General features: G+C 40.3%; 3 protein-coding genes across 9 annotated transcripts; 2 read left to right on the top strand and 1 right to left on the bottom strand.

Annotated features, from left to right (window-relative positions):
- Positions 1 to 383: 383 nt before the first annotated feature.
- On the top strand, positions 384 to 2,952 carry LOC122014593 (glucan endo-1,3-beta-glucosidase 11-like). 7 transcript variants are annotated; one of them, XM_042570886.1, is made up of 5 exons: positions 385 to 1,033; positions 1,114 to 2,150; positions 2,431 to 2,453; positions 2,573 to 2,648; positions 2,793 to 2,952. In XM_042570886.1, exons 1-4 carry the CDS (start codon positions 853 to 855, stop codon positions 2,592 to 2,594), a joined length of 1,263 nt encoding a protein of 420 aa, XP_042426820.1. In that variant the 5' UTR covers positions 385 to 852; the 3' UTR covers positions 2,595 to 2,648; positions 2,793 to 2,952. The 7 variants fall into 7 exon arrangements, with proteins under 7 accessions (XP_042426815.1, XP_042426820.1, XP_042426819.1 ...); XM_042570885.1 differs by having other exon boundaries at positions 2,431 to 2,459; XM_042570884.1 differs by having other exon boundaries at positions 2,422 to 2,453.
- Positions 2,953 to 3,067: 115 nt separating this feature from the next.
- Positions 3,068 to 7,543, bottom strand: LOC122014591 (inactive TPR repeat-containing thioredoxin TTL3-like). The gene is made up of 8 exons (XM_042570878.1): positions 7,391 to 7,543; positions 6,132 to 7,190; positions 4,978 to 5,173; positions 4,695 to 4,879; positions 4,278 to 4,611; positions 3,975 to 4,179; positions 3,528 to 3,634; positions 3,068 to 3,445 (listed from the first exon to the last, which is right to left on the bottom strand). Exons 2-8 carry the CDS (start codon positions 7,070 to 7,072, stop codon positions 3,293 to 3,295), a joined length of 2,121 nt encoding a protein of 706 aa, XP_042426812.1. The 5' UTR covers positions 7,073 to 7,190; positions 7,391 to 7,543; the 3' UTR covers positions 3,068 to 3,292.
- Positions 7,544 to 8,961: 1,418 nt separating this feature from the next.
- LOC122013910 (protein trichome birefringence-like 38) lies at positions 8,962 to 10,699 on the top strand. Its single transcript, XM_042570124.1, has 5 exons — positions 8,962 to 9,197; positions 9,316 to 9,490; positions 9,889 to 10,064; positions 10,165 to 10,323; positions 10,408 to 10,699. Exons 1-5 carry the CDS (start codon positions 8,962 to 8,964, stop codon positions 10,697 to 10,699), a joined length of 1,038 nt encoding a protein of 345 aa, XP_042426058.1.
- The last annotated feature ends 1,863 nt before the right edge of the window (positions 10,700 to 12,562 follow it).

Here is a 12,562-nt window from a genome sequence, read left to right as displayed (position 1 = left end):
TTCCCTGCCTTTTGACCCCTTCCACGTCATCTGATACGAGAATATAATGGCGATTAGATTCTAATTTTAGTGCACCAAAAAAGAATTCAAATTCTCGATCATGGACTTAACGTTAATGGATGCTGATAAAAGAACGATTCTAGTGATTAAGAATGCACGCACTCGTCGATCTTTTGCAGAATGCTTCATGATTGCTTATGGAAATTAAATCTAGCTATAAACTAAAATGGCGACACGCGTGCCAACTAGAATATATCTATCAATCCATCATTTCAGCTCAAATCGAATTGCTATAATGATAACATAATCCGACACACGTAGACATGCGTATCTTAGCTTAGCTGACCATGCTGATCTATCGTTAATTTGACAAAGCTGCTCTCGCCGCCGGCATGTCGAGTTTCGACCCAGTCCAGTTGCACGTCAAACTGTGAAAAGGAGCTCAGGTATATATACTCAAAACGTATGACAATCCAAAACTAATGAAATAATTTCAGAGGATTAAGATGATAAAACATGAAATGGTGAAAAAGTAGGGAAACAGTATTCTTGTCTTGGAGGCCATGTAATGTTCATCTCGACGAAGAAACCTCAAGATCAATGTTTTTCCTGATTTCTTTGTTGCAAAGTAATCAGGGCGGGGGCCAAATCTTATTCTGCCAAGAACAAGACAGGACACAATATGGCGTCGTTGTAAAGATACTAAAAAGTAGCCCTACACAAGTCCAGCACTAATGAAAAACCCCCAATTAGATTCCATATAAAACCCTCTTCGATCAACTTGTGCAAGGCAAGGCAAGGCAACGCTGAGCGAATCCTCGAGCTCAATCGATTACTCTCTTCTGAAATCTCATGATGCAAGCAAAGAAAGGAATTGGAAACGGATTAGTCCCGATCTTACTCTCTTTTAAGCCCGCCTCTTCTTCTTCGTCCTCTCCCTTTTCTTCCCTTTCTGTCTCCATGGCCGTCTTCAGTTTCCAGCTCAACTCGAAGATAATTATAATGCTCCTTCTGTTCAATCTTTTGTGTTCAGGTTCGCATCACTCTACCTCCATTTCTCTCAAAATCTGATCTTGATATCGATGGATCAAGAAAGTTTGTGTCTTGGTGCAGATTTTTCCCATTTACAGCTTTGCTCGGCTCTCGGCATCAACTACGGCCAAGTCGCCGACAACCTCCCCTCGCCGGAGCAAGTCCGCGCCCTGCTTACCTCGCTCAGGATCAGCAAAATTAGGATTTACGACGCGAACCCCCGCGTCCTCGCCGCCTTCGTCGGCACTGGCATCGAGCTCATCGTCACCGTCCCCAACGACGCCGTCGCGCTGCTCGCCGACCCGCGGCAGGCTCTCCAGTGGCTGACCACCAACGTGCGCCCCTTCGTACCCACCACCAGAATCACCGGCATCGCAGTCGGAAACGAGGTATTCACCGGCGACGACCCGGCTCTGATGTCCAACCTCGTCCCCGCCATGCTCGCCCTCCACGCCGCCCTCGCCGAGCTCGGTCTCGACGCCTCCATCCACGTCTCGACCGCGAACTCCCTCGCGGTGCTCGCCACCTCGTACCCTCCGTCGATGGGCGCGTTCAAACCGGAGCTATCCGGGCTAATGCTGCCGTTCCTGCAGTTCCTGGAGGCGACGGGGGCGCCGTTTTGGGTCAACGCCTACCCGTACTTCGCCTACAAGGACGACCCGGCGGCAGTGTCGTTGGACTACGTGCTGGCCAACCCCAACGCCGGCACGGTCGACCCCTACACTGGTCTACGCTACGACAACATGCTGTACGCGCAGGTGGACGCCGTGGCGATGGCGGCGGCGCGAATGGGATGCGGCGGGGTGGACGTGCGGGTCTCGGAGACGGGGTGGCCGTCGAAGGGTGACGCCGACGAGGTCGGCGCGACTGTGGAGAACGCGAGGGCGTACAACAGGAACCTGCTCGGCCAGCAGATGAGGGGGGAGGGGACGCCGCTGCGGCCGGAGCAGAGGTTGGAGGTGTACCTCTTCGCCCTCTTCAACGAGGACATGAAGCCCGGCCCAACATCCGAACGAAATTATGGGCTTTTTGAGCCCAATTGCAGCATGGTTTACAATGTGGGCCTTGTCGGGCCGAAATCATCTGCCTCCATTTCCCTCACTTCTTCTGCATCAAAGGTATAAATAAATATAAATTCTTAATTCACTTTTAATTTTTTTTTAAAATAAAGCTAGAATCTCCTTAAATTTTCATTATTTACAAAATGCCTTTCCACTTTCATGCTCATCTATTTTTATTAATAGAAGGACGAAAAAATGTCAGGGCATTTTGACACTAACAGAATAATAGAGGGGTATCTTTTTTTTAAAAAAAATATTAAATGGCGGTATGATTTAATATATTGCATATTTTGTTTTACAAAAATATAATTTTTAATATTTTTTTTAGGTTTTGCAGGGAAAGGGAAAGGAAGAGGGGAGGTTGTGGTACTGGATAATTATTATTCTCATATTCTCATTGACCTTGCAAGATTTTATTTCATGAGAATGCGAATCTAATAAAAAGGAATTGAATGGTTTTTTATATATATTTTTTCAAGGAAAAATATGGGGAGACCATGAGCCACTTACCACTTCACTAGTCACTTCCTGTCTTCAATGAGCCAACTGCGGGAGGTATAATCATTAATATATATATAATAGAATTTAAGGAAATTTATTAGAATATTTGAATTTGCAAAATATTTTTTTTTTTTAAAAAATGTTATATAGATTTGGATTTCACAAGATCAAAATTCATTGAAGTTTTAACTGCTTCAGGAATTGCAACTCGCAAGCACTCAAAAGGCAACGCCACTTTGCGACGTGTATCGCATCCCACTTTTAGTCTTTTTATTTGCTCGGTTTGTAATTAAAGTGTCTCTATATATAAACTACACAAAGAAGAGCTAATCACATAGTTAATGCCTTAATGGGAATCTGTTCCTTCTCCTATTCAATTAACTCTACACTCTCTGCCCAGCGGTACTGCACATCATCAAAGTCTCAGTATATGTTGAATGAAATAGAAACAAAAAAAAATGTTTTGGTAAATGTTGAATTGCAACCTCGGCGAGGGGAAAAAATATTAATGGAAATGAGGAACGAATAACATAGTATGGACAAAGAAAAGAAAAAAAAAAAAGGACAGAAAATGATTGGATTCTTGCTGCAGCCTATTCATGTTTGCTTCTCTCTCGCATGCTGTTCCAACATGATTGATTGATGTCGGCACTTTCTGAGACTTCTCATCGTGTTTGGGAAGCAATTTGCTTCGTCAGCTATGAACTGTACTGCCTTACGGAGTACTCCAATACCTGGTGACTGGGGCAGATCATCTCCTTCACTTTTGTGCCGCTCTTGTAGATCTTGAACGTAGGGAAAGTCCTCACGTTCTCAGCCTTGACAATGACCGGCACTGTGCTCGCATCAACCTAAGACCGAGCACAAGTTTATTTATGTAGCCAAAAATCGAGTGTGCACCCAGAGAAGTTGAAGGTAAAACTGGTTGGTTACCTTCAGAAAGTTTACATACGGAAATCTTCTACACAATGTATCGACGAATGGGGTGATCTGGTTGCAGTTGTGGTTGAGCCCCACCATGAAGTAGACGACAGAAACTCCTAAACAGATTCAGTTTTGTGTCAATACAATCAGTGAGTGTGACGAAACATAGAGAAGCCAATAAAGAATTAATATGAAGTTTGAAGTTCAAATTTTAGGAGGAAGAGATTCATGCGATAGCTTAAGAGGAAGAGGGAGCAAAAAGCTCGAAACATTTTATATATATGGCTGAGGTTATAACTTTCTTTCCAACTCTATTACTGCATCCATGAGGAAATCAAAAGCAGCCTAGCAGTTCTCCTCGAGATGGCTCTTAAGATATGCCAAGTTAATAATAGAACTCGAGTACAAGAAATGGCAGAAAGTTTAATAAAGTAGTAGATGGAAGTATGATCTCACCAGGCAAACTGATGGCTTGCTGGAAATGCTCAAATCCTATAATTTCCTCAACCTCCCCGCCAAATTTCATATTTGAGATTTCCTCCCCTCGAGAGGTTTTTAGCCCGACTTGAGCATGAAAAAGGGCTTCTGCAACCTCAATATCACCAGGAAGCTGCTCCCTGAGAGCCTCATAGTCTCTAACAGCTTCACTCCATCTCTCAAGCTAACCACCACAAAGAAAGACAAAAACTTCAATAGGACTTGGAGGTCATATAATATATTGTTCGACATCAGGATATAAATAGAAGGGAATCATATCACCTCTGAATAAGAGGCAGCCCGTCTAAGAAGGGCTTTTGTGTAGTTGGCTTGAATACTGAGAACTTTGTTGCAATCCTCAACAGCCTTTTCCCATTGTCCAAGTTTGGAACGGCAAGCAGCTCGGTTGCAGTAAAGAACAGGGTTTGCAGGGTCATACTTGAGTCCTTCCCCATAAGCTAAGCTCGCTTCCGCAAATTTTCCCGAGTTAAAGAGTTCATTGCCTAATGTTCGTGCTCGAGATACAGCTCTCGTGTTGTTCAATAATGTATATATCTCCACGTTTCTGGGATCAACCTGCCTTGCTTTTTGAGCAGCAGTAATGGCATTTTCAAACCTGAAAATTATTCATTACACATTTCAATGAACATAAAAATATTGGAAACTACCTTGATATTCAGTATAACACTTTGAGTTCACCTTCCTCGAGCCATGTCCACTTGGGCACTGACGACATACAAATATGAATTTGCCAGCATACCAAAAAACTTAGTATTTGAGGATGGTGAATATACACTATCAAGTTTGAATACATTGGATATGACCATATCAGCTTCCTCAAGTTGATGAAGTCGAAGATGTGCTTCAGCTTTTGAAGCCATTACCTGCAATTGTGGGTGTTATAAGAATACATTATTGTATTCTTTTATAATAATTAACAAGACATCCAAACTAATGAAATTAAGTGCTAGTATGAATTTACCAATGAAGAAGCATTTGCTCCTTCAGTGAAGGCAGCATCACTCTCCTTAAGTGCACTCTTCCAATCTCCAACCTTCCGGGCCTCTGCACACATGTCCAAATGCCTTTCCACTGCTTGAAGCTTCCTAAATTCAACAGGATCAGACTGTGGGCCAGCCAACAAGAGATGTTTCCTAGCGTTCTCAACTTGTCCTAAGCTGTCGACCAAAATAAGCAGTTTATTTAGAAGAATGCATATTCCAGTATCTCTCAAGCCTAATTTATCTGAAGCTACTTGCTATCATTAAAGATTTACTCATCATAGTTACTAGAAATCTGGATGGCACATCATTTATCAGGATGAGTCAAAAGAAAGAATAATGAAATTTAAAAGCTAAAAGAAAATGAGCACAAAAACACTGCAAGTTCTTTTTCTTCTCAAGTTCTTGAGTTCATATAACATGATAACGAAGTTCAAGTGCAATTCTCTATTTCTGATAACAACATTTGTTGCAGTGTAATCTACTAATCATGGTAAACAAAAAGACAGTTGACTGTATGTCTGGAATTCAATTAATCATAAGTGCATCAGGCAGCAACATTCATATATGGCAATAACAATGTTTTTTTTTCTTTTCTTATTGAGCAACACAAGGATATGGTTTAATGACTGCAATTAATGACACTCCAAGGCTATCTACCAATATTGTGAGTTAAAACAGAAGAATGTAAGACAAATATATGGGTAGTAATTTGTTTGAAGCTGTTCAATGCTGACAATTCTACAAAATGATCTCTTTTGCAATTCAGAATTGTGATCAACCAAGACAATTGCAGTACGGACCAGGGATTGATGTTGCAACTCTGAAAACAAATATAAACAGCCCAAAAATCATAAGACAACTCTAGCATAAAAAAAAGATGCAACCTCATTAATCAGAATAGAATTCGATAAAATTGAAATAGTTCTTCAATGATAACTACTATTATGTAATAGAAGCATTCATAAACAAATTACTAGTCATAGTTAATAACAATAATGGGTGAATAGCTCCAAAGAAATTAATCATCTACAATTCAGCAAATACCAATATCTCATCATAACACTATGGATTAGTAGCAATCAATTTGCAAACTTGTATTGGAAAGAATGAAACATTTTTAAAGTGTTCAAACCTTATAAGCAACGTTGCCAGCCTCTGGTGTGCCCGCCCGAATGCAGGATCCAAAACCAATGCCTCTTCACACTCCTTTACAGCCTCCCCTAACCTCCGGAGGCCCGTCAGCGCTGCAGCACGGTTGCTCCGGCTGACTGCGCTATCCGGGCACAATGCAATTGCCCGATCATAGAGTTTCAAAGCCTCTGCAAAGTTCCCTTTGCGATACTGTTCATTGCCCACGCATTTGACCTCCTCAGGATCACTGCTTATCATCGCCCTTCTCACTGCCGGATCCACGCCATTGCAAACTGCCGCTTCCATCGGCTTCCCACTGCTCGCAGCACTGGTACCACCCCTCACTATATTCCCATGGCCATAATTCCCAATTCCAGACCCTAGAGTGTCGGTCCTCGCCCCACTCCGGTTCATCGTAGTCGTCTTGCCAATCTTCCCAGATGGGTATATGTTCCCTGCTGGTAGGATATTAGCGATCGGAGAGCTCGCGGAGGAAGTACTGGATCCAAAACCGGTGCTGAAGCTAGGTGAGAAGCTTCCACCGGAGTAGATAAGTGGAACAGAGCCGGAACGACGGTGCCCGGGCTTGGAACTCTTGGTATTCGTGGCACCAGGAATTGGGTCATTGGGCCCTAAGACGAGCTCACCGGAGTGAGAACGTCTGCCATCTAGGCTAAGATCGGATTTTTTTGAGTCTGCGAGAGGCGAGGGCTTCCCCGACACCGAGATAGAGGAGCCAGAGCTGCTGCTACTGCTCGTAGTGTTGCCGCTGGCTGTGGGACGCGTCGGGTGGTACGAAGCATGGGAGCTAAGGACGGGGAAGTCCTTGAAATCTGGCTTGTTAGCCTCCATGCTTAGAGCTGAGTGGAATCGGTCCGAAATGGAGTCCAATGACTGCAGCTTCTGAGTGCCGACGACGGAGGCGCCGACGTGGTCGGACATTTTCGCTACAATTCTCTTCCAGAGAGACCCAAAGATTGCAACTTTTGCAGATAAGATGATACTACAAGGCGGCGGCCTGGTCGGTGCCGAGAGGAGAAGGCAGCAGGGACGTTTGGATCTGGGGAGATGAAAGGGGATAAGTGGACGAAGACATGGAAGAACAGGAAAAGGTCAAATTTTCCCAGCTTTTCGTGAAAACAAAGAATTAAATGTGAAGATGGGAATTCAGTGATGCAAAGGAAAGAATCAAATGGAAGAAATGAGAGCAAGATCTCGAGATCTAAACGACGAAAAAAGAAGAACAACTCTCCTTCTTACCTCTTTAATGTCCCCGACTCACTCCACCTGATGCATCACGAGAAATCCCCGTCGCTTGTCTCTCTACTCGTCGCAAAGAAGTAGGAGAAGAAGCAGTAACCCAAGTCGAAGGTAAGTTCACCTCCGGTGACCACTCATTATTGATTCATTCGCCGTTAGCTTAATGCGATCGCCACACACTATGACATGCCGAAAATATCCTCTTTATAATATCGATCCTAAAAAGAAAAGAAAAAGGAAAATATGCAAGCCGTTTAGGAAAAGTCGATGGGTATTTTAGTAAAATTAAGCGGCCCGTGATCGTCGCAGCTGGCCATGTGACCGGTAGCTTGCCAACTAAGCCCATTTAAGTGGAAGCGAAGCTCGCCAGCTAAGTAGCGACGCCGCATAACCGGTCATCGCACCGCGAATAACTACACCCCCAAAACGTCCAATTTTCTATTATTTTATTGCAATTTTAAATGTCATTAAAGACAGAAATTTCTACATTTAGTATTTGTTTTGTTAATATATATAAAAAAAAGAAATTCCTTTGTGTACTAATTCAATCATATTTAATTGCAGGGCTCAATTAGCATCCTCATAAAACACACATTCCAATTAGTATTTATATTTGAATAACATGCCACAAAACTTATTAGTAATACAGTAGAACCATTTCATTTCAGAAGTTGTTTGTGACCTGAATGCATATCTCATCTCATATGGTGAGATTATTTATTATTTTATTACTAAATTTGTGTATTTCTAAATATCATTTTCTGAATTACCATCCAAATAAAATAGATATAGAATTTAGATCCAAAATTGTCCAAACAAGTAAGTAAAATATGAGCAACTTGAAAAGGCGATATGAGTGAGTGGTTAAAGTAAACAATAATAATTATATGTGGAATCGATTGGATGACTTGATGCTTTTAATTCCCTTCTTTACAAAAGCTGCCGCAATTATTTCACACCAAACACCTTTTCTTTATTTTTTAAATTAAAAAAAAAATAAACTTTTCTTTCCTTTTATTGTAAATAGAAATAATAATTTGTTTCCGAAAGTGTCACGTAGGTGACGTCATGCACCTCGTGCTGGATGCGATGGTTTCAATTGAACCGCAAATTTGGGCTTGGGACAAAACTTTGAGGAGAAGGATTTCTTGCCCTTTTTGCCCCATTTTGGCAGTGTATTATTATTATTATTATTATTATTATTATTTTAGTTTTTTTAGTAGCTCTAAATTTGGACACTTATTATCTATAAAAAATCAATGCACATTTAATATCAAATTGAGTCATTACACGAAATCAAATTGATTTGAAATTGCTAAAGCAGGACTCAGTTCGGATAAATTAATCTATATATAAACATATAATTGATTAATTGATGTCGATTCCGCAAGTTAAAAATTTATCGGTTTTTTTTGTGGCGTGTAAATTCGAAAATATGGAAAGATATTTAAAAACAATTAAGACTTTTCCGAAACAAGCCCTCCATATCTCCCTTTTTATAATCCTCTCCCTCCCTCTTCCAAAATCATCCCATAACCTGCATATCATCTTCGTCGACGGGACTCAGAGCCATGGCGATGACTGCGGCGATCACAGTCCTGGCGGCGTTATCGTGTTCTTTTTGGGCCGTCTCGGCCCAACAGTGCGACATCTACAATGGCAGCTGGGTTCGCGACGATTCCTACCCGCTCTACGACTCGGCGAGTTGCCCCTTCATTCGCCGGGAGTTCGACTGCCAGCGCTACGGCCGACCCGACCACGACTACCTCAAGTTCCGGTGGCAACCGGCCGACTGCGATCTCCCGAAGTCAGCCATTCATCACCATTAATCCAAATCTCTCTCTTTAATTCTCAGCGCGAATAAAAGTAATAATATTCCTGATATATCGTCGATGATGTATGTATATATGTATATATAAATATAGGTTTGACGGTGAGAATCTGTTGAGGAGATGGGCAGGGAAGAAAGTGATGCTCGTCGGTGACTCTCTGACGCTGAATCAGTACATATCGTTGCTGTGCATGGTGCATGCGGCGGTGCCCAACGCCGTGTACAACTACACCAGAGGTAGCGATGGTACCTACACGGCGACATTTCAGGTAGTGATTGATTAATTTATATAGATTCTTCCTAAGCGTCCTAAAATAAATTAAGCTGTTAAAAAAATTTATTTGAATTTTACTTGATTTATTTATTTTTATTAGTTTACGTTTGGTTATGGTGTCGGGTTTCAATTCAAGTTTAACTTGAACTTAGTTAATTTAGATGTCATCAAACTCTCAATTTAAACTTGTTTATTGTTTAAAATTTTTACTTATTTAATTAATTATTGAATTTGATAATTTAAATATATTTATTTATTTTTAAAGTTTTTATTTATTTATTTAATATATTGATAATAATTTTATTAATGAACATGATTCACGAGAATTATTTATGAATATTATGATTTAATTAATCTTATGTATATTAAACGAATATAAACACAACCCTATAGGAATACAATGCGACGGTGGTCTATTTCTTGTCTCACTACTTGGTCGACATAGTAAGAGAGGAGATGGGGCGCGTGCTAAAACTGAACTCCATGAGCAGTGGCGCCGTTTGGCTCACGGCTGACTTCCTCGTCTTCAACACCGGTCATTGGTGGTATACCAAGGGGGCCTCTCAATCGTGAGTGCTTTGATCGCTAAACAATAAAAGAAATTCTGAGAATAATTTGGAAAATTAAATAGAGGCTCAGTTGACGTTCGTAGTACGTTGATGCAAACAGATGGGATTACATTCAAGATGGGCAACAGATAGTGAAAGACATGGACAGGACTGAGGCCTTCTCCCATGCAATGCAAACCTGGGCCAACTGGGTCGACTCGGCAGTCGATCCTGCTACCAAACGCCTCTTCTTCACAGGCCTCTCTCCTAGCCATTACAAGTATGAATAGCTTAATTTTTTAATTAGCATCATCGATCGAGCATTTTTAATGCAATTGATATATATATGATCTATATCGACCAGTGGATCAGAGTGGGGAGAACCAGGGAGGACTTGCGCCGGACAAACTGAGCCAACGAGTCCGTCGAGCTTCACCGGAGGTTCGATTCCGCAACAGGTCATAGTGAACGAGTTGCTGAAGGTGAAGGCGAAGCAGGTGAAGTTGTTGGACATTAGTTATCTCTCTCAGCTGAGGAAGGATGCTCATTCTTCCAAGTACAATGGCGCCAATTTCTCTAACGACTGCAGTCACTGGTGTGTGGCGGGGCTTCCGGATACTTGGAACCAGCTCTTCTACGCAGCACTCATCGCGTAATGAAACTGTGCGAATTTGATATGAAGATGAGACTCATCCATATCGATCAATTAATAAGATTACTCTACTCGAGCATATTGAAAAGTTATGAACGATGCTCTACCGCTGACTTCTAAGACTAGCATGCTCTTTGCTCTTCTGTAAATGAATTGAATTGAAGGAGTGGGGAGGTCCTCTGTTTCGAACAAGAGCATAAATAAATCCAAAAACCTTAATTAAATTGGCTTAGAATTGGTTCCTTGTAATATGCCATGCTTCAAAAGGAGTCTTATTTTTAAGAGAATAATTGAGAATAAGCACAGTAGTATTTAGAGTTTCAATCCGAAATTTATTGAGAAGCACTTTGACTTTGCCTTTCGACATGCTTTGACCATTTATATAATTGTTTTGTTTTTTCTTTCAACAGCACTATTCTGCTGTGGCAGTGGCATGTGTCTAATTATAAACGGTCTTTGAAAAATGATTGGTAAATGAACTCTCCTCGTCTTAAAGACGCAACCACTCTGCCTTTAACAAAGTGTAAAAAGTTAAAAACTTGATGAAAGCTTCAAATTTGAATATAAATCCAAATCATTCTAGTGAAGTCATCAAAGAAAGCTCAAGAGGAACTTGAGTTCCCAACTATTTTTTTAAGGAAATGGAAGCCAATGCATTTTCTCATAAATGCAACCTTCACAAGTTTTAATTTTTAGAAGTCCAACAATCATATTCAAATGCCAAAGAGGAGATTTATCAACACTCACTCCTAAAGTCAGTATTTTGAAATGATTTCATGTTGAGGGGAGAAAGATTATTCGAAATTAGAATCATGAAAATAATTTGTTCTCCAGATTTCTTATCAAAAATTTTATATCTATCATTATCAAAAACTAACTTGTAACTTTTATTTCATAATCTGTTCCATACTCAAGATACTGTGAAATATTAGAAGAATAATACACGCCATGAATAAACTTTTTGTTACCTCCACTTATATAAACTGCAATAATTCTTTTTCTTACAATCTTCACATGCTTTTCATCACAATCTTTGACATGAGAAGAATAATATTTATCCGGTGATTTCCAATTAAATGACGGTTATAACCACTATCTAAATATCATATTTCTCATCATCCATAGTAGAAAAGAATAATTTTTTTATCACCTTCTATTGAAAAATTAATTTATCTTTTTCCCTGTGTGATTTTCTCCCCTTTATGCATTTTAAATAATAATTCTTGAACTCATGATCAACTTTTCTAAAAATGAAACCATAAGAATTTGAGTTATCAGGTTTTTGTTGCCAGAGTCTTTTGATCCTCCTCTTCCTCTGTTTGCCAATATATCAAAGAAATGAGTCCCCTCTACCTTTTTTTTATTTTGCTTTGAATTTTTATAGTTGTTCTCCTTTATTTGAAAAGAATGCATGCTTCATAGATTGATTGATATATCTGCTTATTTTTTTTTCTGATATGCTTCTAAAGATCCCATAAGTTTATATTGACATCATATTTCTATTTTATGATGATTGATGTGCGCAGATTATATATATTTTTATATATTTTTTAACACACATCTATTTATATTTCATGAATATAATTTATATTTATTACACCCTATTCCATTATTATATCATACTTCCATCCTATTTTGTTTGGAGATTTGCTTCTTACATGTTTTGATTGACAAGATGTCACTTGGAGCAAAAATGGAACAAAAGCACACATTGAAGCAACTTGAAAAAAATCAGCAATCTGGCCATGCCTTAGAGGCACGGTCGTATGTCAGCCCAAGGGAAAGTCTTGCCCTAGCACTAGCAAAGAAGAAGGGGTAGATTGTGCCTAAAGGCACGACTATGCCTCCCACAAACAGCCAACAAGGG

Source organism: Zingiber officinale, chromosome 8B, assembly GCF_018446385.1.
Source record: "Zingiber officinale cultivar Zhangliang chromosome 8B, Zo_v1.1, whole genome shotgun sequence".
Taxonomy (NCBI): Eukaryota; Viridiplantae; Streptophyta; class Magnoliopsida; order Zingiberales; family Zingiberaceae; genus Zingiber; species Zingiber officinale.
The sequence above is the reverse complement of the archived record's forward strand: the minus strand, read 5'-3'. Positions and strand labels throughout refer to the sequence as shown.

Coding starts and splice junctions, on each gene's coding strand:
- LOC122014593 (XM_042570880.1), top strand. CDS start 853: ATGATGCAAGCAAAGAAAGGAATTGGAAACGGATTAGTCCCGATCTTA. Junction 1,034..1,113: donor GTTCAATCTTTTGTGTTCAG/GTTCGCATCACT, acceptor GTCTTGGTGCAG/ATTTTTCCCATTTACAGCTT. Junction 2,151..2,421: donor TCACTTCTTCTGCATCAAAG/GTATAAATAAAT, acceptor TATTTTTTTTAG/GTTTTGCAGGGAAAGGGAAA.
- LOC122014591 (XM_042570878.1), bottom strand. CDS start 7,072: ATGTCCGACCACGTCGGCGCCTCCGTCGTCGGCACTCAGAAGCTGCAG. Junction 4,180..4,277: donor GGGCTGCCTCTTATTCAGAG/GTGATATGATTC, acceptor TGTGGTGGTTAG/CTTGAGAGATGGAGTGAAGC. Junction 3,446..3,527: donor CGTATGTAAACTTTCTGAAG/GTAACCAACCAG, acceptor GCTCGGTCTTAG/GTTGATGCGAGCACAGTGCC.
- LOC122013910 (XM_042570124.1), top strand. CDS start 8,962: ATGGCGATGACTGCGGCGATCACAGTCCTGGCGGCGTTATCGTGTTCT. Junction 9,491..9,888: donor CCTACACGGCGACATTTCAG/GTAGTGATTGAT, acceptor ACAACCCTATAG/GAATACAATGCGACGGTGGT. Junction 10,324..10,407: donor CTCTCTCCTAGCCATTACAA/GTATGAATAGCT, acceptor TATATCGACCAG/TGGATCAGAGTGGGGAGAAC.